This window comes from Haematobia irritans, chromosome 2 (assembly GCF_050003625.1).
Source record: "Haematobia irritans isolate KBUSLIRL chromosome 2, ASM5000362v1, whole genome shotgun sequence".
Classification (NCBI taxonomy): Eukaryota; Metazoa; Arthropoda; class Insecta; order Diptera; family Muscidae; genus Haematobia; species Haematobia irritans.
The window spans coordinates 118395318-118421503 of NC_134398.1; the positions used below are offsets into that span (position 1 = coordinate 118395318).

Sequence of the window (26186 nt, forward strand, 5' to 3'; positions counted from 1 at the left end):
TGCTATGCCATGTGCTGTAGTTGGTTAGAAATGAAAATGTCACCGAGAAAAAGATTTAAATTTATAACCTCACAATCACTTGACTGACGACTGCACTTGAGTGGAGTGAACATGAATGCCTACAAAAAATATGGGATTACCTTGATAAATAAGAGAAACAAACAAAAGCACTAGCAGAACGCACAGAAAAAACATGTTTGGACATGATTGCCGCATCCATTTAATATTTATCTAGAGCATGTAATTGTCGCGAAAACCATGTATTTTGTCTTTGTAAAAATAATTTTCGAGCAGAGAAAAATGTATGCTGGCAATAAGCATTTAAATGGTTCTCAAATGCCGCACACCTGTTCTATTATTTAAATGATAGAATTCGAAACCATTGTAATGTCAGGGAAATCATGTGTGATGTTTGCTTGAACGGCATTATAAATACAAATAAACAATGAGTTAGTTTATAAATAAATAAAAACAAATAAATAAAGTTAATTTTGTGTTTTCTTTTCTTAAGTGGCGTCCTTTTTCGACGACGAAAGAAGTTTTTTTCATAAAGATCAAAACATTTTAGGTTTTGACCATGTCCTTTTAATTGGAAGAAAAACATTTTTGATGTATATCATAACATTTTAAATCGTGACCATTTTTTTTTGATTCAAACTAATTTGTTTTTATCAATATAATAACATTTTAGATGAGGACAATTTTAGTTTTCTTAGAACCATGATCACTGAGCAAACATGGTTGCAGGTGAAAATGTTACATGGTCGCCGCAAATATAGCTCTTATCATATTATTTTGCTCTTCGAATATGATAGTGACAATCATGTTTCTTCTCTGCGTGAGGATTCAAGGGTTATGTTCATGGAAAGACATTGTATGATAATGAAATGTACACTTGAAGGAAGTGAGTTGTTCAACATACGAGGGCAGTTCGGAAACTTCTTAGCCTAGCACAAAAAGCTCGGTATAAACAGAAAAAAGTTAAGTGTTTTGGAAACTTCCATCTCTGTTATGAACACATGTTAAATTTTGTTTCGATCTGGCAACTCCTTCATATAGAAACAGGTGTTCAAAAAAGACGCGTCCACAATTTTTGTACAATGGAAAAATTAGAAATGCGTGCTGTCATTAAATATTTACATAAAAATGTTTATCGGGACAAGAAATTCATAATGATATGGTGAATGTGTTAGGTGAAAGTGCTCCTTCATATGCAACAGTAAAAAATTGGGTTGCTGAAGTTAAACGTGGTCGTACAAGCATTAAAGATGAACCACGTAGTGGACGTCCAAAAACAGCAACAACAACAGAAATTGTAGCCAAAGTGCATGATATGGTATTAAAAAATGATCGACGAATAAAAGTGCGTTAAATTGCTAATATCATGGGCATCTCAAATAATCGAGTCCATTTAATTTTGCATGAAGAACTACAGATGAAAAAGCTTTCTGCAAGATGGATGCCGCATTGGTTAACAGTCGATCAAAAACGCATAAGAATGAACATTTCTTGTTTGGATCGTGTTAAGCGAAATAAAATGGATTTTAAGCGTCGTTTCATAACTGTTGATGAGACATGGATCCACCACTATACTCCAGAGACAAAAGAACAATCCAAACAATGGACTGAAGCTGGAGGAAGTGCCCCACAGAAGGCAAAAACAATTCAATCGGCTGGTAAGGTTATGGCAACTGTTTTTTGGGACTTCAAAGGTATTTTATTGATTGACTATCTGCAAAGGGGTAAAACAATAAATTCAGAGTACTATTGCAACCTTTTGGATCAATAAAATGTACAAATTCGAGTAAAACGTCCTGGCTTACAGCACAAAAAAATAATTTTTCATCACCCACCTTAATCTCCTGATTTAGCTCCCAGTGACTTGTACTTGTTCCCAAATCTAAAAAAATTCCTTGCTGGCATGCGTTTTACCTCAAATGAAGATGCAATTACAGTTGTAAACCACTATTTTGAAGACCTTGAGGAAAACTATAATCAAGGGATAGAATTGCTAGAAAAGCGTCGGACTAAGTGTATTGAAATTTCAGGAGATTATTTTGAAAAATAAAAATATTTTTGAAAAACTATTCTCTTTCATTGATAGGCTAAGAAATTTCCGAACCGCCCTCGTACAGTATGGTAGGCTAAGAAGTTTCCGAACCGCCCTCGTACAGTATGGTTAAAATGGTCATGATTTAGCGCCAACGATTTTGTTCTTTACTTTTAGTTCATGTTTGCTTCTATGAGAGGATGTAATTTTTGGTCACAGATCATGGGCATACCAACAGGACCCAGAACCATTGCGCTCAGCTCGCATCAACCAAGAACGGTCAACGCTTTATTTCTACCGCACAAAGACTACCAAAATTCTCGGAATTTAATCCGTTAGATTTTGCCATTGGGGCATTTTGAAAAGTAAGGTTTCCACTAAACAATACAAAAGTGCCGACCATCTCAGGAATGCGCTTCTTCGGGAATGGACCAAAAAACAGCAGATCCACTTTAGTCAGTCAACCAGTATTGTTCATATACATTTAAGGCACACTGTGATCCTTAGTAATCCTAACTCTACCCCCACGGGAGCCACCGTGGTGCAATGGTTAGCATGCCCGCCTTGCATACACCAAGTCGTGGGTTAGATTCCTGCTTCGACCGAACACCAAAAAGTTTTTCAGCGGTGGATTATCTTACCTCAGTAATGCCGGTGACATTCCTGAGTGTTTTAAAGTTTCTCTAAGTGGTTCACTGCAATGTGGAACGCCGTTCGGCTTCTTTAGTAAATTTTGCTTCTTTAGTAAATTAAGTGGAATACACATGGGGACAGAAATAGGATCGTGAAGATATGGACAGGTAGCATATATGGGAAATATAATAATAAAAATAAACTTTTCCCTTCCCTGCGTTTGGGCTCCTATTATCAGTGGCACACAATGTCGAAGCTTCCAAAATATACATAAGGTCACTAAGTCCAGATTACTGCCGGAGATGGAGATACAAATTAGCCATGGTATTTAGGAAAAAGAGCACGAACACCTTGCTTAACAATTCCACAGCTGTAAAATACTCTAACAAATCTTTGGAAATATTTATTTCCACCAACATACAATACGAGTACATATACAAACGCCTGATGTATATAATGTATAAAGTTAACTTTAAAATATATGTTAACATTGCCTTCCTACTGAACATAACTCTATCACATTAACAGAGCTCTGTTAAATATATGTTCGAATCTACTCAATTTATTTCAGAATTAAATTCAGCTCATCGAGCCCTAAAATTTGGTATATGCATGTATACCGTGGTCGCTTTTTTATTTTTTCTTTTTTAGGTGCTTAACAGAGATCTGTAAAGATCTTTTAAAGTTAATAGAGCTATGTGTATTCAGTAGGATGACAATGTTAAAATATAATTTAAGGTCAGTTGGTTCTGATGTCTTTTCAAAATGGCTTACCCAATTCCTATGATGATAGCACGACATCAAGAAACCCTACTACCTTCATATGATCCACAAAAGTCTTCAAGGCGTCAATATCATGTCGTGTGGCTGTTATAACGTTACCCTAACACAGGGTTGCGATTTTGATCTCCAGGTATTTGGAAGATTATTTCATCGTACTCTCTGTAAGTAATTTTTATACCCTGCGCCACACTGTGGAACAGGGTATTATAAGTTAGTGCATATGTTTGTAACACCCAGAAGGAGACGAGATAGACACATGGTGTCTTTGACAATAATGCTCAGGGTGGGTCCCTGAGTCGATAAAACCATGTCCGTCTGTCCGTCCCTCCGTCCGTCCCTCCGTCCGTCCGTCCGTCTGTCTGTGAACACATTTTTGTGATCAAAGTCTAAGTCGCAGTTTAAGCCCAATCGCCTTCAAATTTGGCACATGTTCCCAATTTGGGTCAGAATAGAACCCTATTGATTTTGGAAGAAATCGGTTCAGATTTAGATATAGCTCCCATATATATCTTTCGCCCGATATGCACTAATATGGACCCAGCAGCCAGAGTTTTATACCGATTTGCTTGAAATTTTGTACAAACATAACACTTAGTCGTATAGTCAAGTGTGCAAAATTTGATTGAAATCGGTTCAGATTTAGATATAGCTCCCATATATATTTTTCGCCCGATATGGACTAATATGGTCCTAAAAGCCAGAGTTTTGGCCCAATTTGGTTCTAATTTTGCACAGGGAGTAGATTTAGTATTATAGCCATGCGTGCCAAATTTGGTTGAAATCGAATGGACCCAGAAGCCAGAGTTTTATCCTGATTAGCTTGAAATTTTGCGCAAGGAGTACAATTGGTAGTATAGTTATGCGTGCCAGATTTGGTTGACATCGGTTCAGATTTAGATATAGCTCCCATATATATGTTTTTCTGATTTCGACAAAAATGGCCAAATTCCCACAATTTTCCTTGTAAAATCGCCACTGCTTAGTCGAAAAGTTGTAAAAATGACTCTAATTTTCCTAAACTTCTAATACATATATATCGAGCGATAAATCATAAATAAACTTTTTCGAAGTTTACTTAAAATTGCTTCAGATTTAAACGTTTCCCATATTTATTTACTAACATTGTGTTCCACCCTAGTGAATTAGCCGACTTAAATTTTGAGTCTATAGATTTTGTAAAAGTCTATCAAATTCTGTCCAAATCGAGTGATATTTAAATGTATGTATTTGGGACAATCCTTTATATATAGCACCCAACACATTTGACGGATGTGATATGGTATCGAAAATTTAGATCTACACAGTGGTGCAGGGTATAATATAGTCGGCCCCGCCCGACTTTAGCCTTTCCTTACTTGTTTAATATAAAAAAGGCATAGCATATTTTGCGGAGTGCAATTTCGCCCCCGAAATATGCCACATTAATCATTCAATGGCCCTCTAGATATAAAATCCGAAATAATAGTCATATTCGGTGGTTAAGGACACAACAAGTAACCGACAACTCCAACAACAAAAAACAAAAAAGAAAAAGCTCCATAACTTTTAATAACAAGCCGAAACCAACACCCTGAAAAAAGTTGATGCCAGCAGTGAGGCAACCACAACTTTAACCAGCTCAAACACAGACATACTATAAACACACAGGGATTGTTGGAGAAAGAAGAGATGAGGTGTGCACAAGGATAAAAACAACTCAACCCAGTTGATAGGCAGAAATAGACACCAGACCACTAGTCACATGCCATTACACCAGAAAGCTATGAATATATAGCAGACATAAGAATGACAGGCGAATGGGAGGACAACTAGTCCGACAGACGGATAGACAAACAGATGGTTAGAAAGGAAAAGGCTGGGCGCTAGTCAGATTTTTAACCAGCATAATAATGTGCTACGATGTTCTTGGACAACGGAAGGGTAGGGTGCTAAAGAAAGCTTTAAAGGGAGTGCCTTCCCCACCTCTGTGAATAAAAGCGACCATCAAGGCAATACGAAATGGAAGAGGTTATGAGCCAAGTACTGGTGACGGGTGTTGAATGTTGGGGTTAGGTGTTTTTGGCAATGGTAATAACGTTCCAAGATTTGGGTGTGTTGAACATTTTAATACCGTTTGCATGTGTGTGGGACCACAAGCTGTTGAAATAAGCCGTAAGGAGCCAGTACATCATTTTGAAAGGCCTGAAGGTGTGATTTTAACTCAAGATCTTGTCTCCCTCCTTATTTGGTGACGAATGACGGCACGAATCATAACCCTAAAACTAATGTCCAACCATCTAGAAAAAAGTGCAACAAACGCGGAAATGAAAATAATATGACAATATATAAAATGTCATAGATGGTTTGTGATGAAGCGAATCTCAACAATATTGAGATTCACCGTGGTGCAATAGTTAGCATACAATATGCGTTTCATACAACGGGTAACGGCGGTTTTAGGGAGTCACCGTGGTACAATGGTTGTATACAAAGGGTCATGGATTCAATCCCAGTTTCGACCAAGCACCAAAAAGTTTTTTCGCCGGTGGATTATCCCCTGTCGGCGTTTCTGAGTGCAATGCTTCTCCAAGTGGTGTCACCACATTGCGGTGAATAGTATAGAGAGCCTGAAATATTCTACTGTCGCTATTTCTAACCTAACCTAACGGCTTCTATCCCTATTTCGGTGGTTTTCTACCCTCAGCAACAAAACAAATTTATTTTTTTATCTCGGAAATGCCAATTAATGCAATTGAGTTAGGATTGATTTTGGATTTTATTAAAACAGTTATATAATTAATTTTTTATTTGAATGTTTTTTTTTAACTCCAAAATTTAATTTAAAACATTTGTGATTTATTTTCTGTGGCCATGAGCAAGAAGTTTGTGTTTAAACGAGCGACTATTATAGGCTGATCACCAGGGAATCAAAAGTCTAAACTTTTCGACTGATCGAATTTTTGTTAAAAAAAAAATCGAAAAGTCGATTTTTACTATCTTAAAATTAATTAAATAATCCACTTTTGGCATTTCTTTTGAAAAATCAAGTCAAATCAACTTACCGTACTTTTATGTTGCCGAAAATCGACTAATCTAGTTTAAATGAAAAAAAAAACTGTTTAATAATTCCAAGGCTCCATAAAATATGTCCCCATGTAATAACTCCCCAAAATGAAAAAATGAAATATATATAGAGAATAAAAACAACGATTTCTGGAGATTTATTTCATATTTTGGTGAGCTATTCGCGCGAATTTTTTAGTTTCTGTTTCTCGTACGTTCCAAAAACATTTTTTTTTGCTTTTGTATTCATCAAATTATATAGGGATGCAGTTTGATTATATTCTAAGCGTAGGGATCTTTTGTAGTACATGTATCCCCAATATACTACCATAAAATAACAGGTTGGCTGATAAGTCCCCGGTCTAACAAAGAAAAACACATTTTTTTGTCAAAATTCGTTTTTATTATTTAACGTAGTTCCCTTCAAGAGCGATACAACGATTATAACGACCTTCCAATTTTTTGGTACCATTTTGGCAGTACTCCTTCGGTTTTGCCTCAAAATAGGCCTCAGTTTCGGCGATCACCTCTTCATTGCAGCCAAATTTTTTCCCTGCGAGCATCCTTTTGATGTCTGAGAAAGAGAAAACGTCGCTGGGGCTAGATCTGGAGAATACGGTGGGTAGGGAAGCAATTCGAAGCCCAATTCATGAATTTTTGCCATCGTTCTCAATGACTTGTGGCACGGTGCGTTGTCTTGGTGGAACAACACTTTTTTCTTCTTCATATGGGGCCGTTTTGCCGCGATTTCGACCTTCAAACGCTCCAGTAACGCCATATAATAGTCACTGTTGATGGTTTTTCCCTTCTCAAGACAATCGATAAAAATTATTCCATGCACATCCCAAAAAACAGAGGCCATTATTTTGCCAGCGGACTTTTGAGTATTTCCACGCTTCGGAGACGGTTCACCGGTCGCTGTCCACTCAGCCGACTGTCGATTGGACTCAGGAGTGTAGTGATGGAGCCATGTTTCATATCGACGGAAAAACTCGGGTGTATTACGAGTTTACAGCTGCAAACACCGCTCAGAATCATCAACACGTTGTTGTTTTTGGTCAAATGTGAGCTCGCGCGGCACCCATTTTGCACAGAGCTTCCGCATATCCAAATATTGATGAATGATATGACCAACACGTTCCTTTGATATCTATCTCGATCAACTTCATTTTACGGTCATTCGAAATCATTTTGTGGATTTTTTGATGTTTTCGTCGTAACCACCTCTTTCGGGCGTCCACTGCGTTCACCGTCCTCCGTGCTCATTTCACCACGCTTGAATTTTGCATACCAATCAATTATTGTTGATTTCCCTGGGGCAGAATCCGGAAACTCATTATCAAGCCAAGTTTTTGCTCCCACCGTATTTTGTCCCTTCAGAAAACAGTATTTTAACAAAACACGAAATTACTTTTTTTCCATTTTTCACAATAACAAAAGTTGCTTCACAAAAGACGCTCTATCTCACAAACTAATTGACTTACAGACATCAAATTTTGAAGGTTGGTACCAGGGATCCGGAGCGGAGCGGAGCGGAGCGTGGAGCGGAGCGGAGCAAGCCCTTTTTTTGCCGGAGCGGGAGCGGCATTTCTAAAATCCGGAGCGGAGCGGGAGCGGAGCGGTTTCCAAATGAAAAACCGCTCCGCTCCGAATAAAATATTACTTGAATGAAATGTGTAACTTTGAAATTACACTGTGTAGGTAATTTCAAATTTAGCTAGTACTTAGTGTAGTGTGAGTAAACGTTTAAAATGTACGATATGTATTTTTGTACGTACGTACATTGGGGAAAACACAACGTGTTTTTTAGTAATTGTTTTCAAAAACGGCAAATGTCAAAATATATATCTAGTATGTGTTGTAAAAGCAACAACAGTACTTTCGATCAATTTCATCCCGTATTACTACAAAGATGTTTGTAATGAACGTCAAATAAATGCAATTAAACGATCTTATTTATATTTAATTTTTTAGTTTTCTACACTGAAAAAAATATTGTCGTGAAGTGAAAGATTCCATGTCCTTAGAATAAGAATGCAAATTTGCTTAACATGGAAGACGCATTTCTCTAAAATAAAGTTTTTTTCTTGTCCAAAAGGCAATAAACTTTTGAATGAAGTTGTAATGTCCTTATAATTAAGTGATTTTACTTAAATATGTGTATCATAACATGAAAGATAAAATTTTTGAGGTAAGGTCAACGTGACTTTAATAATTAAGAAAAATTCTTTAAAATTAATAAAATTGTCTTTAAATTTGTTTCCTTTTTGCATCTTGCCTACAAAGCAAAAAATCGTTAAAAAATAAGACATGTTTTTCAACACTTTATTTTAAAGACGCTTTTTACTTGAAACATAGCATAATTTCTACTGGAAGTCGAGTCTTAATATGGAAAAAAAATAACTCATTAACTCGTTTTTAAAGGATTTTGATAACAACTGACGAAAAAAATCTAAAAAAATGAAAAATTAACATTTGCTTCCTAGAAGCAAGTGCATAACCCCCAAATTTAGAAGAGAATTACGTCTGTAAAGTATCCTTACTTGTATTCTCCGCTTCTTTGGCTCGGAATTAATACCCAAACTGTTAAAGTAAAGACAAGATCTTTGGAACCGGGCATGCTTTTTTTCATTCACATTTGCTTTACTATTGTACTATATCCTAGCATTCTCTGATATTAGTTCTCGAAAATTTAATTAAAATTATGGATAGTTTCAATTTTGGTTGAAAAATGTGCGCATATACATTTATTATACAATAAAGGGGAAAAAGCGAAATTAGGTAACACTAGATCTGAGTAAGAATATTCGTAGGTATACCACGGACTGATGTCGATGGAGGTTGTTGCAAACATAAACATACACACACACATTACAAATATAACAAAACCTCTTCTCTACGTCTGTTGCAAAACAAAAAAAAAAACTTTCGGAGAGTAGTTACTTCTACTCTGTGTATAGACTTTCAATTCCAATCAGCGTTGCCGTTTTGGTCCGATCGGACCAAAATTGGTCCAAAAGATTTCTAATTTTTAAATTTGGTCCGATGGTCAGACCAAACAGAATTTGGTCCATTTTGGTCCATTTTCATAAATTTGGTTTCTATCACATATTAAATAGTAGATGGTGCACCGCAAAGAATATTGTCGGGAGGCCAAATATTTCACATGCTTAAAACACGAATATGAATTTTGCTTAGAATAGAAGACGTATTTCTCTGAAAAAAAGTTTTTCCTTGTCTAAAAGTCTCTAAACTTTTCAATGAAGTCTGTTTGTCCTTATAGCTAAATGATTCGACATAAAAATGTGTATCCTAACATGAATGCAAATTTCGTTTTAATGAAGTCAAAATGGATTTAATATTTCTGAAAAAATCTTCAAAATTAATAAAATATTTCAGCACATTGTTTTAAAGTCATTATACCCTAAACCACATAGTGGTTAGGGTATAATAAGTTTGATCTGCCAAAAAATGTGCCTACAAGAAATATTGATTTTAGACCCCATAAAATATATACCGATCGACTCAGAATCACCTCCTGAGTCGATCTAGCTCTTGGCGTCCGTCCGTCCATCCGTCCGTCTGTCCATGTATTTGTTGTTCACAGGATTTCGGTCGCAATTATTAACCGATTTTGATGAAATTTGGTACAGGGAGTTTTTTTGGGCACAAGGACGGACGTTATTGAATTTGGAAGAAATCGGATCAAATTTAGATATAGCTCCCATATATATGTATTGCCCGATTTCGACGAATGGGGTCACGTTGCACTTTTTTTACTAACCGATCGTCGTCAAATTTAGCACAAAATAATCTTCTGTATCACCCTTTAAGTCTGAAAATTTCATCGAAATCGGTTCAGATTTAGATATAGGTCCCATATATATGTATCGCCCGATTTTGTCAAATTAGGTCATAAAACCCTTATTTATCAACCGATCTTACTCAAAGTTGGCGAAATATAATCTTCTATAGCACTAACTATATGTGCAAAAAATCATCGAAATCGGTTCAGATTTAGCTATAGCTCCCATATATGTACCGCCCGATTTTTCTAAATAAAATAAAACTCAATTGAACAAATAATACAATGTTTGTACTATAATTTTCTCGAAGAGGAGCGGAGCGGAGCGTGGAGCGGAGCGATTTTTTTTTCTCGGAGCGGAGCGAGGAGCGGAGCGGTTTTTTTTTCTCCGGAGCGGGAGCGGAGCGGAGCGAAAAAAATGGACCGCTCCGGATCCCTGGTTGGTACTATATAAAAATAATATTCATTTAATACTAGCGACGCCATCTGTGTGTCAGACCGGGTCTTATCAGCCAACCTGTTATTATTGTTATAGTTCCAGACATATTTCCATAGGGAAATAAATCATGAGAAAGAAAATTTAAATAGATGTTCGGCGATCTAAAATTTCGTTTGGGAGAAAAGAGTTTTTTTGTTGGCGTGAAAACTACGATGTTCAATGAAAGGTTAACAACAGACAACATTTTTATTTTTTTTATTTGAGTGGAGAATCTAGACCTGTAGTCGACCTCAAAGTCATTCGCCATCATGGAAAAGCGATGTTTTAAGGCCTTCCGAAACGCTTTTTGTGAGATAATTGCGTGAAGTTTTCTACTGGTCAAACGCCTGAGAAGCTAGTGATGATATTCCACGACAATATGCCATGAATGAATGGCTGTATAAATAAATAAAACATTATACAGCCAAACATCCAAGCACCTCCGTCTGTCTGTATGCCTGACATCCATCCAATTCACTAGTCATGCAATTCAGCCAGCAACAACCAGAGGACAATGGGAAGAACAACAGAAACATCATCTAATTCTGAATGGAAGAAAAAGTAGATTTTTGTTGCATGAGCATGGTATAGTAGTGGTTGATTATTTGTTTGGACCAGCATGGGAGGTGTATTCAAGTGATCTAGGAGCAGATTGTGCGCCTAAAGGCTGACAACATTCTTTAACACAATCCGCCATCGAGTCAAGTGTTGTTCAGCATTGCATTGCAGCAGGAATGATTGTCGACATGGCCGATTGGTGTTATGAGGTGGGCCGGATGACATTAATGCTTAAGCAGCACTATAAACCATCAGTCATTGTCAGTTAACTTGAGCAATTTGCTTTAGCAGAAATGCAACAAAGTTCACAATAATGGAAGAGAAAATTTTATGCTTGCATCTTCCTTCTTTGGGTTTCAATATTCATGAATGTGGCGGTGGGTTGTCTGCTACAAAAACCATTCGGAAGGACCTAGGGGCAGTTTCTGTTTTGCACATTCATAACCTATGGGTTGGGGCCCTCTTTGTCCAAAAAGGGGTAGAATAATGGTCTTTGCTGTGATATCATTTTAAGCATTCATTGTTTGATACTTGATTCGCTTTGCAAACTTGGAATCCTGTTAAAACTTAATTCCAATTACAAACTTAAATAATAGCTCATTTTGCATTGGCCATTGAATGACCGAAAACTTTGATTCAGAAAACTTTTGTCCATCCCGTTAATCGAAGGAGTTTGCAAAGCCTTTTAAATGAGGTCTTTGCAAAATTAAATAAAATGTTTTAGGCGTAGCTACACTCAAACAAAATGTTGGATTTTGACCTTTATTTAAGGATTTCGCTATTCATTTCGCGCCGAACATTCGGTTTATTTGCAATAAAGGTATTTGAAGAGGAACCCCAACATTAAATGTAGGGTTTAGCTTACGACCGCAGTAGCGGTTATATTATATTGTTATAGCTATAGTTATTTTGTTATAAATAAATACTATAAATTTACTATTATATAAATTCATAAAATTTGGTTTTATAGAATTTTAAATTAGGATAAATTCATCCAAATTTTCATTTTTTGTTTGAAATATATAAACGAAGTGTTCACGATCCCATAAATAGCAGTTTAGAAATATAAATTATAACAGATACTTCAAAGATATTTTATAATGTCAGGTTAGGTTAGGTATAGTTGCAGCCCGATATTTCTGGCTCACTTAGACTATTCAGTCCATTGTGATACCACAGTGGTGAACTTATCTCTTATCGCTCAGTGCTGCCCGACTCTATGTTAAACTCACTGACAAGAGACCTCCTTTTTGTAGTCGAGTCCGAACGACGTTCCACATTACAGTGAGACCACATAGAGAAACTTTGAAACACTCAGAAATGTCATCAGCATTACTGGGGTGGGATAATCCACCGCTGAAAAAGCTTTTTGGTGTTTGTTCGAAACTGTGTTTGAAACCACGACCCTGTGTATGCAAGGCGGGCATGCTTACCATTGCACTACGGTGGTTCACAATTTTATTATGCCACTTTTTATTTTTGAATTTTAGTATTCTCAATGAATTAATCTTTAAAAATCTTAAAGAAATTATATAAAAAACTGCAAAGATAATATACGTAAATTTAAATTTAATGAGCGTTGTCTGGTGTTAAATAGGGTCTACGTTAGTGGAACACATTTTAAAGCTTTCAAATAATAGTCGTGCTTGTGAAAATCGAGGTAAACCACAAAATTTGTTTCTACCACTGTGTTTTCCACACCCAAAGTGTACTATAAAGGAATATAAGATATTACCATGACAGTTCCAGTGAAACTGTGTTGAATTCAAAAGCTTTCCAAGCGTATGTTTCCGTTGAATTCACATAAACAACTTTGAATAAAACAGATAAAAAATGATTAACATTTTTCAAAAATTATTAACGTTTAGAAATTTTTTACTGTCGAAAACCCTGAAAAATGGGAATAATATGAACATATATCTCCGGATATCGACACTTTTATCAAATCTAATATATGTATAATAAAGTTATTTAAAAGATGTCTTTATTATATATCGAAATCGGTTATATTTAAAATATTCAATTATCCTAGCAGGCGTATGAATAACGTAAATACAAACGGAAAACTCATACGCCACCCACTCTCAATATTTTCTGTACATTTTCTGAACACAATAGGTGGGTATATCTTTTGCACTTAAGTTGACCTGAAATAGAAATCTTAGCCCATATTTAAAGCTTTTTTACCTTTAATTCAAACATTCAATATCTTAGATATTTTATGTATTATTTATTTGAATCAAAAACCTTTTTATTTAATTTAAGGAACATTTTTCTTAATGGAAGGGCATACAATTTTAACGGAGCGATGCAAATTTCAAAGATTAGTGTCCTAAATTAAAATAAATAAATAAAGCAGAGATAATTCTTAGAAGTAGATGTTCTTCCACAAATAGTTCATTTTAAGTACTTCTCGGTATCCTCCATCATTTTTTTCACTTTCGATGAAGTTCTTTAGGGCAAGACTTAGAAATTGCATTATTTAGCTGTTTAAAATGCAAAAATTAAATTTTGGACAGTTAAAAATCCCAAAAACGAATTTAAAATTAATAAAAAATAATGAAAATAAAATTAAAAATTACAACCCCGCGGGGTTTGAATATGTCACGTTTGACTGGTTCACTTTCATGGAAGTTCTTTTGAGGTTTCCGAAATTACGAGCTTAAATAAAATTTTGATTTAAAAAAAAATTAGCAAAATAAAAACGATATACGACATAATAAAAAATCATTCGAAAAACTATTTGATAAATTCACCGCTGGTGAGGCTTGTACCTGAGTCATTTTAATTTTTATTCATAATAATAATAAACATCTCAAGAAGTAGTTAGAATGTTATGCCTCATACTACGATCATATAATAAAAATTTGAATTGACGTTTCGATGCATCGTATCCTAAGTGCGAGCGAAAAAGTTTTTCAAGTTGTAAAACTTATATAATAAGAAAAGTGTAATAAAACATATTGATACAAAATAAAAAGAGAAATTGGTGAATCATTTTTGTTTTTAGGATTTTAAATTTATTCATTCAAATGATTCCAAGCATACAAAAACCCAAGAATTTCCGACCTATGGCAAGCCCATGTAAAATTCAATGAGGATGATTCAAATTTGTACTACTTCCGGATCACGAATTGTGGATCCAAATTACTTTTTTTGGAAGCTCTTTTTTTCCTGGAATATGGATTAATTAAAAATTAATTGATTTCGGTGCCTAAAACAATTAATTTTGTATTTGAAAACTCGTTTTGTTCTATATGTGGGTGATGCTATTAATTTGATAATTGAGACAATTTTAATAAAAAAAGAATTAATTGTATTAATAAGTTTCGTGATTGAATCCAAAATGAAGAGTATCTTTGAATTCGGAAATTAAAGATCATTTTGTCACTCATGGGTAATTTGTTAGCAAGGAATCCTACAACTCGATAAGTGAGATATGTATTCTACACAGAAAAAATATCACCAACATATTTGCAATTAAAAAGATCATTGAAGTTGAAAATTAATAAATAAATAATAATAATTTTTAATCAAGATAGAAACATTAAGTTATATAAATGATTGAAAATGTTTAAATTTTTAATTAAAAAATTATTTGATACAATTTTTTTGATTAACAGCCTGTTTCTGTATGTCGAACGAGTTCAATCGATCGACTGAAATGCATAGAAACAGCTGTTTTTTGGTTATAAATTCAGCTGTTTGTTTCCATTTTAGTCGATCCACAGAGCTCATTCGACATACAGAAACAGGCTGTAAAACTTTTCATTCAAACTCGGAAGACTAAGTCAATTAGAAAGGTGATGTTTTTTAATTTTTAATTAAAAATTTATTTCAAAAAAATTAATTTATTTCAATCAAACTAAAAGCATAAAGTCACTTAAGAAAGTAATTGAAAATAGTTACGTTTTTAATTAAAAATTTATTGAGTTTTGCAATCAACATCAATTAAATTTTTAATTTAATCAATTAAAAAATTAATATAAATTTGCTCATGAAATCTATTTTCTAATCAAGTATTTGTTTATGCCCGATACTATCATTTTTGAAGACATTTCAATTAAAAAATTAATCGGATCAATTAATTTCATGATTGAATTAGAAAAAATTTTTGTGTTTATTTTTGACCGTATCTCAAATTGATTGCTTAAAATGTCTATTGAAGAGATAATTCGAACTATTTTCCAAATTCACTACAAAAATGTTTCCAAAATTTATAATTTCACAACTGCCTGTACCTACACACTTTTCGCAATTCCCTTCATGTAAAATGCGAGCGCACACACAAAAGAACCAAGAAATGTTTCACATTCCACTTTGCACCACAACGAGAAAATGACGACGACATGGTAGCAAAAGCTAAACGGAAATTTTGCAGTCTCCCCCGTCTTGGTTCCGCCATTCGCGTTGCACAATGAAATGTGTTTTACATTTTCCAGAATAAAATGGTTGCTGCTCCATGAATATTTCGTTGGATTGCTTTGCTATTACAATTTGCCGGTCCGCATTGCCGTACATTTGCTTTAAACTCTAAACGTGTAACGCAATAGAAAGAGAGAATAACAAATAAAAGCCAATGTGTTACCATATTGGAATATAACATAAGTATTGTGGAATATTTTTTTTTTAATTTTTATTTGATGTCACACACACTCAAAAACTGGATTCTAAGATTTTTGCTTGGTATTAATCAGAAAATCCTTAAATGAATTCCCAATGCTTGGTAGCCCAGCAAAAAAAAAACGTCGCCAAAAAAGTAATGAAAATGTTCTTTTTGGATCCGGAAGTGGTGCAAAATTGACGCAGAAGCGATGAATTTAACATGGGCATGTCATAGGACGGAAGTCCTCCATTTCAACAGCCGTTGCACTGAATTTGCATCACTTCTTTAGGTGTGATCCGAATTCAATGTTTTGGATGTAAATTAAAAATTTCTGTGATATTTTGTCAAATAAATAATTTTTATAATTTTTTATAATTTTTAATGGATTCTAACGCTTGTCTGAAACGTTTGACTTCAAATATTTTCAAAAATTCACAATTTTTCAGATTGGATTTAGCATTTTTTTTCGAAAAAATTTAAATAATTTGTACCATTTTAAGAATTCTTACTCTGATTTTAACCTATCTGAAACAAAAAAGTTAACATTACCCATTAAAAATATGAAAAAAGCAAATTATAAAAAATTGAATTAAAAGAACTTCCTGTGTAGTTAAAATAAAGAACATAATTGGGAGTACATCTTCTGGAAGTGCTTTTAAAGTTGTTCCTCTGGAAGAACTTCCAATTTTTTTTGCTGTGAGTGTATGTTACAAAAATTTTACAAATATTTTACAAAATGTTATCATTCCTGTACTACACAGGGTTTATAGGATTAAGATCATGAATACTACACAAATATGGACGTAAGCACAAACATTTAATGTCCGTCTTGACTAAAGAGCCTCCATTAAGAAGAGACACCATTAAAGATGTTATTTTAAACACTCTTTTTTAAATGAAACAATTGCATTTGAAAAAAAATTGAAATTGAGTTTCAATTTGTGAAATTTTTAGTTGTGGTTCAAATGTTTATAAAAAAACGAATAATTTGTGAAAAAGTGTATTGAGTCGTATATGTATGTTTCTTTGCTCAGAATCAATACCAGCGCAGCAATACCCCGGTAATAGTAATGACTTACCAAGCATACCGTATTGCTGTGGGTATGGCTCAAATGGTCTTAGTAAGCAGTTTTCAACAGTACTCACCCCGATATTGCTTGCCCAAACGTACCATCCAGACCAACAAGGAACTTCCAGTTAAATGGAGAGATTCGCAAATAATGATTATCTTCTCCACCTTTGTGATGCTTTTGATGAGTACTATCATGTCATTAGCCTCACTTAGAATAGAATCTTGTTAAGATTCTATTTGAATGAGAAATTTTATTTATTTTCATTACCTATACCGGTAGGAACTGAGCATTTCTTCATGTGGCACCCATTTTCCACACTTTTGGATCTTTCCCATAGCTTTTAAACGGTCAGAAATTATTTCTTGTTCATAGTGTCATCTCCATCCAATTCGGCGTCTTTAAACTTTTTTGGTGGTATTCCACGTTCTTCATTTCTCATATCAAAACTCATTATTTCTGAACTGTTGAAACCATCTTTTGCTTCCTGATAGAGTACCATATGCCTAGACAAGTACTCGATGCAACTCTGTAGCACTTTTTTTAAATGAAAACAAAAAAATAATGCTTTCCGCAAATCATCACTTTTTGCTACAAAATTCGACATTTTTAACACGATGAAAAAATATGATGTTATCTATTCAATCACTTGATGTGTACTAAATATTTTTCACCGATGTCAAAGCAAACACACAAAAAATAAGGGCTCGTTCACAACAAATGTTCCCTATCGAGACATTTGTATTTTGACGCTCACTTCATATCAGTATACCTGGTATTTATGCATTAGGCTGTAAGGGTATTGATCTAATAAATCCGAATGGTATTTATTTGAGCAAGTATGCTATGAATTTTTTCGTGAGTGTAAAAATTTAAAATGAAATTGATGGATTTTTAATTCATTACTCAAATAATATGGCAACTCTGTTCAAAAAAATATGACTACTACAATAGCAAAACAAACAAACAACAAACATGCAGCGGGGGCAAAATCAACTGACATCTGCAGCACAGTCATTAGGAAATGAGTGTCAAGAGAGATCATTTTATTTTAATTAAAAGTATATTTTTGTTGTTGATGCTGTCACAGATGCAGTTGTTCGCGTTGTTGGTGACATTTGTCGGTCGTTTGTCGGTTTCAGTTGTTGCTGTTGTTGACTTTTGTTGTTGTATTTCTTCTTGTATGTTAACCTTCCAAAAATAAAGAGGCGTCGAAAGACTAAAATCGAGCGATTAAAAAAAATAGCACGATGAAGTGAAAAAGGAAAAAGACTCATAAATTTAATGCATTTTTTTATATGTGTGATTAGTGTATTGGTGGTTGGTGCCGCAGAATATGGATTTTCTTTGGTTTTCTTGATAGTGGGACCAAATCAAAGATAATCTATAGTTCCTATTAGAAAACAATCAAATATGGCTGAGATTGTCCCTGAAGAGGAGGTATGAATGTCAAAGAGTTTTACCGATAGATTATTATACCATGTAATAATGGAAAGGCAGTGATTAGTGAGCTCACCTTGCTTACAGAGGGTCATGGATTCCATCATAGTCTTTAGCTAACAAACATTTGTGAATAATTTGCAGCTTAAGCAATAACAAGGGGATATTTTTATACTCGATCTGGAAATAGATTTGGCTTGCATATCTTGAAATGTATGAGAGTTCAATGTAAGAAGCATCATGATCGTATGAGTTTACAATTGTTTGAAGTGACAATAAACAACTTCTTTCTCGTAGTAAAATCAACAAAATATCCATTGTAAATACACAAAATTAGTTTAATTTTCATTCATTCATTCGCGTGATTAGTAAATGCAATCATGGAATTGATAATATCAATCATTGTTGAAACTTTGTGGAACACAAGGAATTTTCATTCCTGTGAGGAGTATGCAGCGTTTAATCTTAATCAAAAAGCTTGGAAAGAAAAGACTTATCTCGTTAATTCATCTAGTTTTTACACACTCCATCATGAATTCCAGCAAAAAGAGAGCTTCCAAAAAAGGCATTTCTTTATAAACGCAGTGCGACTCTGGAATGTTCTTCCACATAGTCTATAGCTTAACAACTGATTTTTTTAGGAAAAACTTATTATTTATTTTAGCCCAAAACTAATTAAATTTACAGGTCTGCGTTAATTTTTGCTTAAGTTATCTCTTCTCAAAATTTTATTTTAAATTAATTTTATCTATTTTTTTTTCATTAATTTATTAATTTACTTGTCTTTTTATATTAATTGGAATCTTTAATTAATACTTATACATGTGTTCATATTACATTTTTATTTATTTTACGGCCATTTTCATGTAGCTCCGTTAGGCTTTAACTGCCAGTTAACAGAAAGTAAATTCAAAATATATTCTCTCCGGTTAACTTTAACTGAAAAATTTTCGGCAGTTAAGTTCCTAATTGGCATATGGAATATATATGCAAGATGGCAGCTATGCCCATAATACGGTTTAAAAGTTCGTTAGTTAACGGTGCACTAACGGAGCTTCATGAAAATGGGCGTTAATGTGTTAACTCATGTACTTTAATTTATAAGATCTAAATCTTGTTGTGCAAGATAAAATAAAAAACAAACAAACAAAAAGTAGTTTGGTCCCCAATTTGTGACTCGATGGGAAATCCCGGGATGGCCTTATTGCCATCAACACACAATTATCGCTGAAGCCATCAGTGCACACCAACGCAGTTCTACTTATTGACCACACACATGCCGATTTAAATAAGCTTTATTTAAAGAAAACAAATCTCTTTAGTTTAGCCCTTTTATATACACGACATAGCAAATGCAACTTTGGAAACGGGATTTCGAAAGTATGTTCGGATTTGCATAATATTTACTACAAAATCTCAAAATGTCTCTTATTTAAGACATTAAGCCAGGGCAGAACAATGTTTGATATAAACGATATCGACTATGAATTTGGAATAAAAAGTATTTATTTATTGCAAAAATAAAATTTTTGGTGAAAAAAAAAAATTGAGCTTCACGACTGTATAAGCCTTTTAAGTGCAAAGACCAACGTTTGATAATTGAAGACAAATATTGATTTTTTTGTGAAAAACGTGGGCTCTTCTAGAGGATTTGAAAGTAAATAAAGATTAGCTCATAGATAGATCTGTTTAATTTTGATATTTACATCTCCATCATCATGTGATTTTCAGCACTTTTTTCTGTGAAAGAAAATATTCGATTTTATAAATACTTAAAATTTTACCTTTAGCCGAGATAGAATCGGACCGCGGCCCATAAGTTCACACTAAACACTGGGCCACGTAATTCTTATTGCCATCAACACACAATTATCGCAGAAGCCAGCAATGCGCAAGCAACGCAGTTCTACTTATTGACCAGACAGACCAGACATTAAGCCAGAACAATGTTTGATATAAACGATATCCACTGTGAATTTGGAATAAAAAGTATTTAATTATTGCAAAAATAAAATTTTTGCTGAAAAAAATTTGTGCAAAGAACAAAGTTTGATAATGCACTGAAAAAACAGTGAACCCACCAGGAAGAAAAATTTCGGTTAATTTTAGAAAATTTGGAATATTTTTAGAAAATTTTAACTAAACAGTATAACAAACGCTGGCATCACGCCGATGTCATAAAAATAAGTAAAAATTTTTCGACAAATTCAAGAAAATTTATTAGACATAATTAAGTTTTTCCACTTGTTAAAGAAAATTTTGTAGTTTGAAGGAAAAAAATGGAGTTCAAAATTGCAAAAATGTCTTTAGTGACATACGAAGTTCATGATGAACGCATTTGTAGTAAAATTTACAAATTTAAAGAAATATTGAACTATTTTGTGGAAGACACGAATTTAGTTAATCTTTATCCTTCATTTGTGTATATTTTTTCCTTGGTTTTAGTTAATTTAACTAACGTACACAAAAAATTATTAGAGTAGAGGAAACTTTCTCCAAACATAATAATTCCATGAACTAAACGAAAGTTAAATTGGCTTTAGTGAAATAGGGAGTTCACTTTTTTTTGAGTGTGTTATAAATGCATGTATAAATCTTTGGACTCAAGTAAATTGTTTGCTTTTGGAGCGAAGACATATGATCAATTAAGCGAAATGTGTGTTTTATGTCTTAGGTACCATTAGAGGTGTGCGCGTGACTGAAATTTCACTCACACTCACGCACATTCGCGAAGCAAAGTGTTTCTTCACGCACGCTCACGCACGATACGTGTGGTAGCCAATCCCACACTGAAAAAAATATTTACGTGATATTAAAGATTACACAACCTAAATTTTAGGATGCGAAATTTACCAAATGTTAAGGACGAATTTCTTTAAAATAATGAAATTTTAATTAAAATAAAGTTTATAATTTTTGCTTCAAAAATTTTTTTCATTAAATTTTGGATACAAATATTGTAAATTTGGGTCCATCCGTTAAAGTCGCATGTCTTTGAACTAAGGCTAATTTCTTTATATTAAAGAAGCCGCATCTTTGGCTCGGAATCAATACCAAAATCCTTAAGGGACGGTCAAAATCTTTGGATCCAAGTAAACTTTTTTTGAGTGCACTCACGCACATTCACGAAATGAAAACCAGTACTCATGCACGAACTACTTTTAAAGACTCACGCTTACGCACGATTCAAGATAAATTCACGACATTTTCCAAACGGAATCAGCAAAGGTGACAAAATTCATAAATAGAATATAGTTCGAGAGCTAAATTAATTTCAGTTAACATACGAGTATGAATTAAATCTTAATTTTTTTCGTGAGCGTGATTTTGCAGAAATTTTATTCACGCACATTCACGAATCGATTTTATTTCTCACGTACGATATATTTATTTTAGTCCCATTCATTCACGAGAGTTGGTTTGGATTTTGTTCACGATTCACGCGTGAATCACGTGTGTCACGAGCATTTCGTGTCATCAGTTGTCTTAACAACGCCGGCAATATTGCGATGCCATTAGTTATAATTAAATTTGGTTATTTGAAGTTAGTTTAATTTAAAAAAAAAAAAACTATATTAATTTATTTATTTGTAATTTCCAATAAATTAAATAAAAGTAAACGAAATAATCAAAGAACTCTTCGATGACCATATAATTTTGTCATTACACGCAGAGAAGGAAAATGTTATTTTTGGATGGTGACCATGTAACATGTTTGTCTCAAAAATTTTATTTTCTCGCCAAACATAACATGCTTGCCGAAATCAAATACATAATTTCGGAGAAAATAAAATGATTTGCGTCAAACATGTTACATGGTCACCATCCAAAAATAACATTTTGCTCTTGTTTGAGGTGATCATATTCCTTCTCTGGGTGTAGTCGATTTATTCCTTCTATTCCTTCTCTGGGTGTAGTCGATTCCTTCTCTGGGTGTAGTCGATTCCTTCTCTGGGTGTAGTCGATTTATGCGCTCTTTGTGTGAATTTTATTATATTTTCTTGTGTATTCGCTAACAAATGTGAATTCCTATAAGGAATACATTTGAAATAGCCTACCATCAATCGTTCACACACTCACTTGATTACATATTTATCTCTGACAGTTTGAACATATCAGGGATGTGCGGGTCACCGCAATATCTCTATAGAAATTAAAAAACAAAATTATTAAACACAATTTAAAGAATTGAGTATCTTTCCCAGTCAATACTAGCCATTTAAATGCAAACATATGATCCAATTTGGCTCAATAAAATACCATATTCCGATTAAGTGCAAATAAATGGATGACCCAATTTTCAAATTTCCACAATCACTTATCGCCCATTTTATCTTACTCATATGATTGAGATTACGCCCACCTATGTATCTCTCTCACTCTCTGTTAAATTATCACTGCATTGTTTTAACAAGTGAGCAAACCCACAATTAAAACTAGACTGGTACGAGGGCAGTTCGGAAACTTCTTAGCCTAGCACAAAAAGCGCAGTATAAACAGAAAAAAGTTAAGTGTTTTGGAAACTTCCATCTCTGTTATGAACACATGTTAAATTTTGTTTCGATCTGGCAACTCCTTCATATAGAAACAGGTGTTCAGAAAAGACGCATCTGCAATTTTTTTACAATGGAAAAATTAGAAATGCGTGCTGTCATTAAATATTTACAATAAAAAAGGTTTATCGGGACAAGAAATTCATAATGATATGGTGAATGTGTTAGGTGAAAGTGCTCCTTCATATGAAACAGTAAAAAATTGGGTTGCTGAAGTTAAACGTGGTCGTACAAGCATTGAAGATGAACCACGTAGTGGACGTCCAAAAACAGCAACAACAACAGAAATTGTAGCCAAAATGCATGATATGGTATTAAATGATCGACGAATAAAAGTGTGAGCGAATAAATTGCTAATATCATGGGCATCTCAAATGATCGAGTCCATTTAATTTTGCATGAAGAACTACAGATGAAAAAGCTTTCTGCAAAATGGGTGCCGCATTTGTTAACAGTCGATCGATCAAAAACGCATAAGAACAATGAACATTCTCAAGCTTGTCTGGATCGTTTTAAGCGAAATATAATGGATTTTAAGCGTCATTTGATAACTGTTGATGAGACATGGATCCACCTCTATACTCCAGAGACAAAAGAACAATCCAAACAATGGACTGAAGCTGGAGGAAGTGCCCCAAAGAAGGCAAAAACAATTCAATCGGCTGGTAAGGTTATGACGACGGTTTGTTGGGATCAATCAATCAATTAAATGTACAAATTCGAGAATAACGTCCTAGCGTACAACACAAAAAAAAAAATATTTTTCATCAAGACAACGCACCATCGCACAAGATTGTATTAACAATGGCTAAAATCAACAAATTAAAGTACGAGTTGCTTGACCACCCACCTTATTCTCCTGATTTAGCTCCCAGTGACTTTTTCTTGTTCCCAAATCTAAAAAAAAATCCTTGCTGGCAAGCGTTTTACCTCAAATGAAGATGCAATTACCACTATTTTGAAGACCTTCAGGAAAACTATTTTAATCATAGAATAGAGGGATAGAATTGCTAGAAAAGCGTTGGACTAAGTGTATTGAAGTTTCAGGAGATTATATTGAAAAATAAAAATAGTTTTGAAAAACTAACTATTCTCTTTCATTGATAGGCTAAGAAGTTTCCGAACCGCCCTCGTAAATAATGCAGGCATACATTTATATGTACGTATGGATGGGGCATTTTGTATGAATCAGTGAGCAATGTGGATGTATTCTCTGCGTGAGACAACTGGTTATTATTTTAATTACAATTTAAAACAATGTCTTGATTTTACTAAGTGTAATTTGTTACATTTGTCACAAAGGTAGGGTTCACATGTTGTTATTATATTTACATTTACATTACAATTTGAAACAATTATCTTGAATGAAAAATAGAAAATCATTTCTTATTGTATTTTACATAAAATGAAAATTAACAAGCGAACATAAAATTTTTCTTCATTTGTTTTAATTTAATTTTTTTAATTTTAATTTTTATCGTTATTGCTATTGTAGAGTAGTACTTTTCGCTACATCAACCTCTTAAAGGTTTTGAATTCCTTAAAAATGGAAAGAGAAAAAATACGATGTGAATCAGAAACACTAACATTCATGCGAAATCGAATTGTTTACTCCCAAATGAGATTTTAGACCAATCGTTTGGAATTTTCTTTTCGCGGAAAAAAAGTTTGCTAAGAAGAAACGTATGGAATTTTTGTGGCAAACGTGGACGTCTTTTACAACATGTAAAAAGAATTTAATAAAGACTGGCTCATTTTTTAATTTTCTGATCTATTTAGTTCTAACCACTTTTGCTGCTTTTGGTGTATGTCTACCACAATGATTTTGGTATTGATTCCAAGCGAAAGAAGCGCAAAATTGAAGTAAGGACACATTTAAGACACAGGTTAGGTTCGGTTATGGAGGATGAGACAAACCCGTAGCAAAAAAAAAGGGCTGGCTCACACTTAGACCATGTTGATCCATTGTGTTTCCTCATAGATGTTCTTCTTCGTCCTCATCAATAATTTGAGTTTGCAGGCGAGTTCCAAAGAAAATTTTCCTAGGTCTTCCATCCCGAAGCCTTTATGAAGGCAAGTATATCCTTCATGTTGATGTTCCGTTCATCCGTTATATCCTGAAAGAAAAAGGAGCCCAGTTTTTTTTTTTCTTCCAAAGGATAATGCTGGACACTGGCACAGAAAATGGTAGGAGTCTTCTGTTGCCTATGGGTCCAGATACCATCTACCAACACCCAGAAAAAAGTGACCCCTTCTTAAAGTTAAAATGAACTCATTGTGAAGAAAGTTGAACTTCGTATAGCGCCAAAGACATTTTTATTTGTTTGAACGATGTGATTTTCGTAGAAATTAGAAATAATGCTTTCCATATATTAGTTAACATTTTCCTATATTTATATACCACTATACTACAGAATGAAAAAATTTAACTAATTTGAATTCATATATGGAATGATTTTATTGAAATTTTTTCATTCATTTCGACAAATCTTACACATTTGTGGTAAAACTTTTACTTCATAATTAGAACTGCTTACCTTCGTTTTTAAATACAATTTTATTTATTTCTATAAGCAATTTTATCTTCAATAAAAGACATGTTTTATTAATATATTGAATATATTTATTAAGAATCAACAGCATCGAATCTCTTTGAAATATTAGTTTATTATTCCACTATTTCCAATTTCCGTGTGATATTATCAACTGTAAAACGCACTTTTTCTTCTTCTTGTACTTTTCACTTTTAATAAGTTGCTGCCTAATGATTTTGTCCTCCTTTTACAATTTCAATACCTACAAATATAAAAAATCATAAAACATTTTTGTTGCAAAAGGTTAGCGTCACTGAATATTACCTGATAATTGAAGATTCCAAAATGAAGACAAATGAAAGGGTTGTTATTCTGCTGGTGTTTTCTTTCTTTATACACTATCACGAACATTGATAGATTTATTTAAAAAAAAACGAAAATTTTTCTCACTAATTTAAAATAACAAATATTTTATATATTTTATTTGTTATTTATTATATTATTTTACCATATTATTTTTTAACAATCTCTCCGTATACCAAAACAACGCGATTCCAACTAAAAAAACAACCGACGCGCAAATATATCGATTACACCCACGCGCAAACACATCGATTACGATGACAGGTATCGA

General features: G+C 33.7%; 1 protein-coding gene and 1 long non-coding RNA gene across 4 annotated transcripts in view; one reads left to right on the forward strand and one right to left on the reverse strand.

Moving 5' to 3' along the window:
• The window catches only part of BicD (Microtubule-associated protein Bicaudal D), a 99864-nt gene that overhangs the window by 43937 nt on the left and 29741 nt on the right, over positions 1–26186 (forward strand). The window contains exon 1 of one of the 3 annotated variants that reach the window (XM_075295951.1): positions 18315–18465. The exons of the other annotated variants lie outside the window; for them this stretch is intronic. Within the exon in view, the coding sequence (XP_075152066.1) occupies positions 18439–18465 (27 nt within the window). The 5' untranslated portion in view covers positions 18315–18438. Of the gene's footprint in view, positions 1–18314; positions 18466–26186 lie in introns of those variants that run through there. 3 annotated transcript variants of the gene reach the window in all.
• Positions 25619–25984, reverse strand: LOC142226708 (uncharacterized). The gene is made up of 2 exons (XR_012719730.1): positions 25877–25984; positions 25619–25814 (listed from the first exon to the last, which is right to left on the reverse strand). It is a non-coding gene; the product is annotated as an uncharacterized LOC142226708 (long non-coding RNA).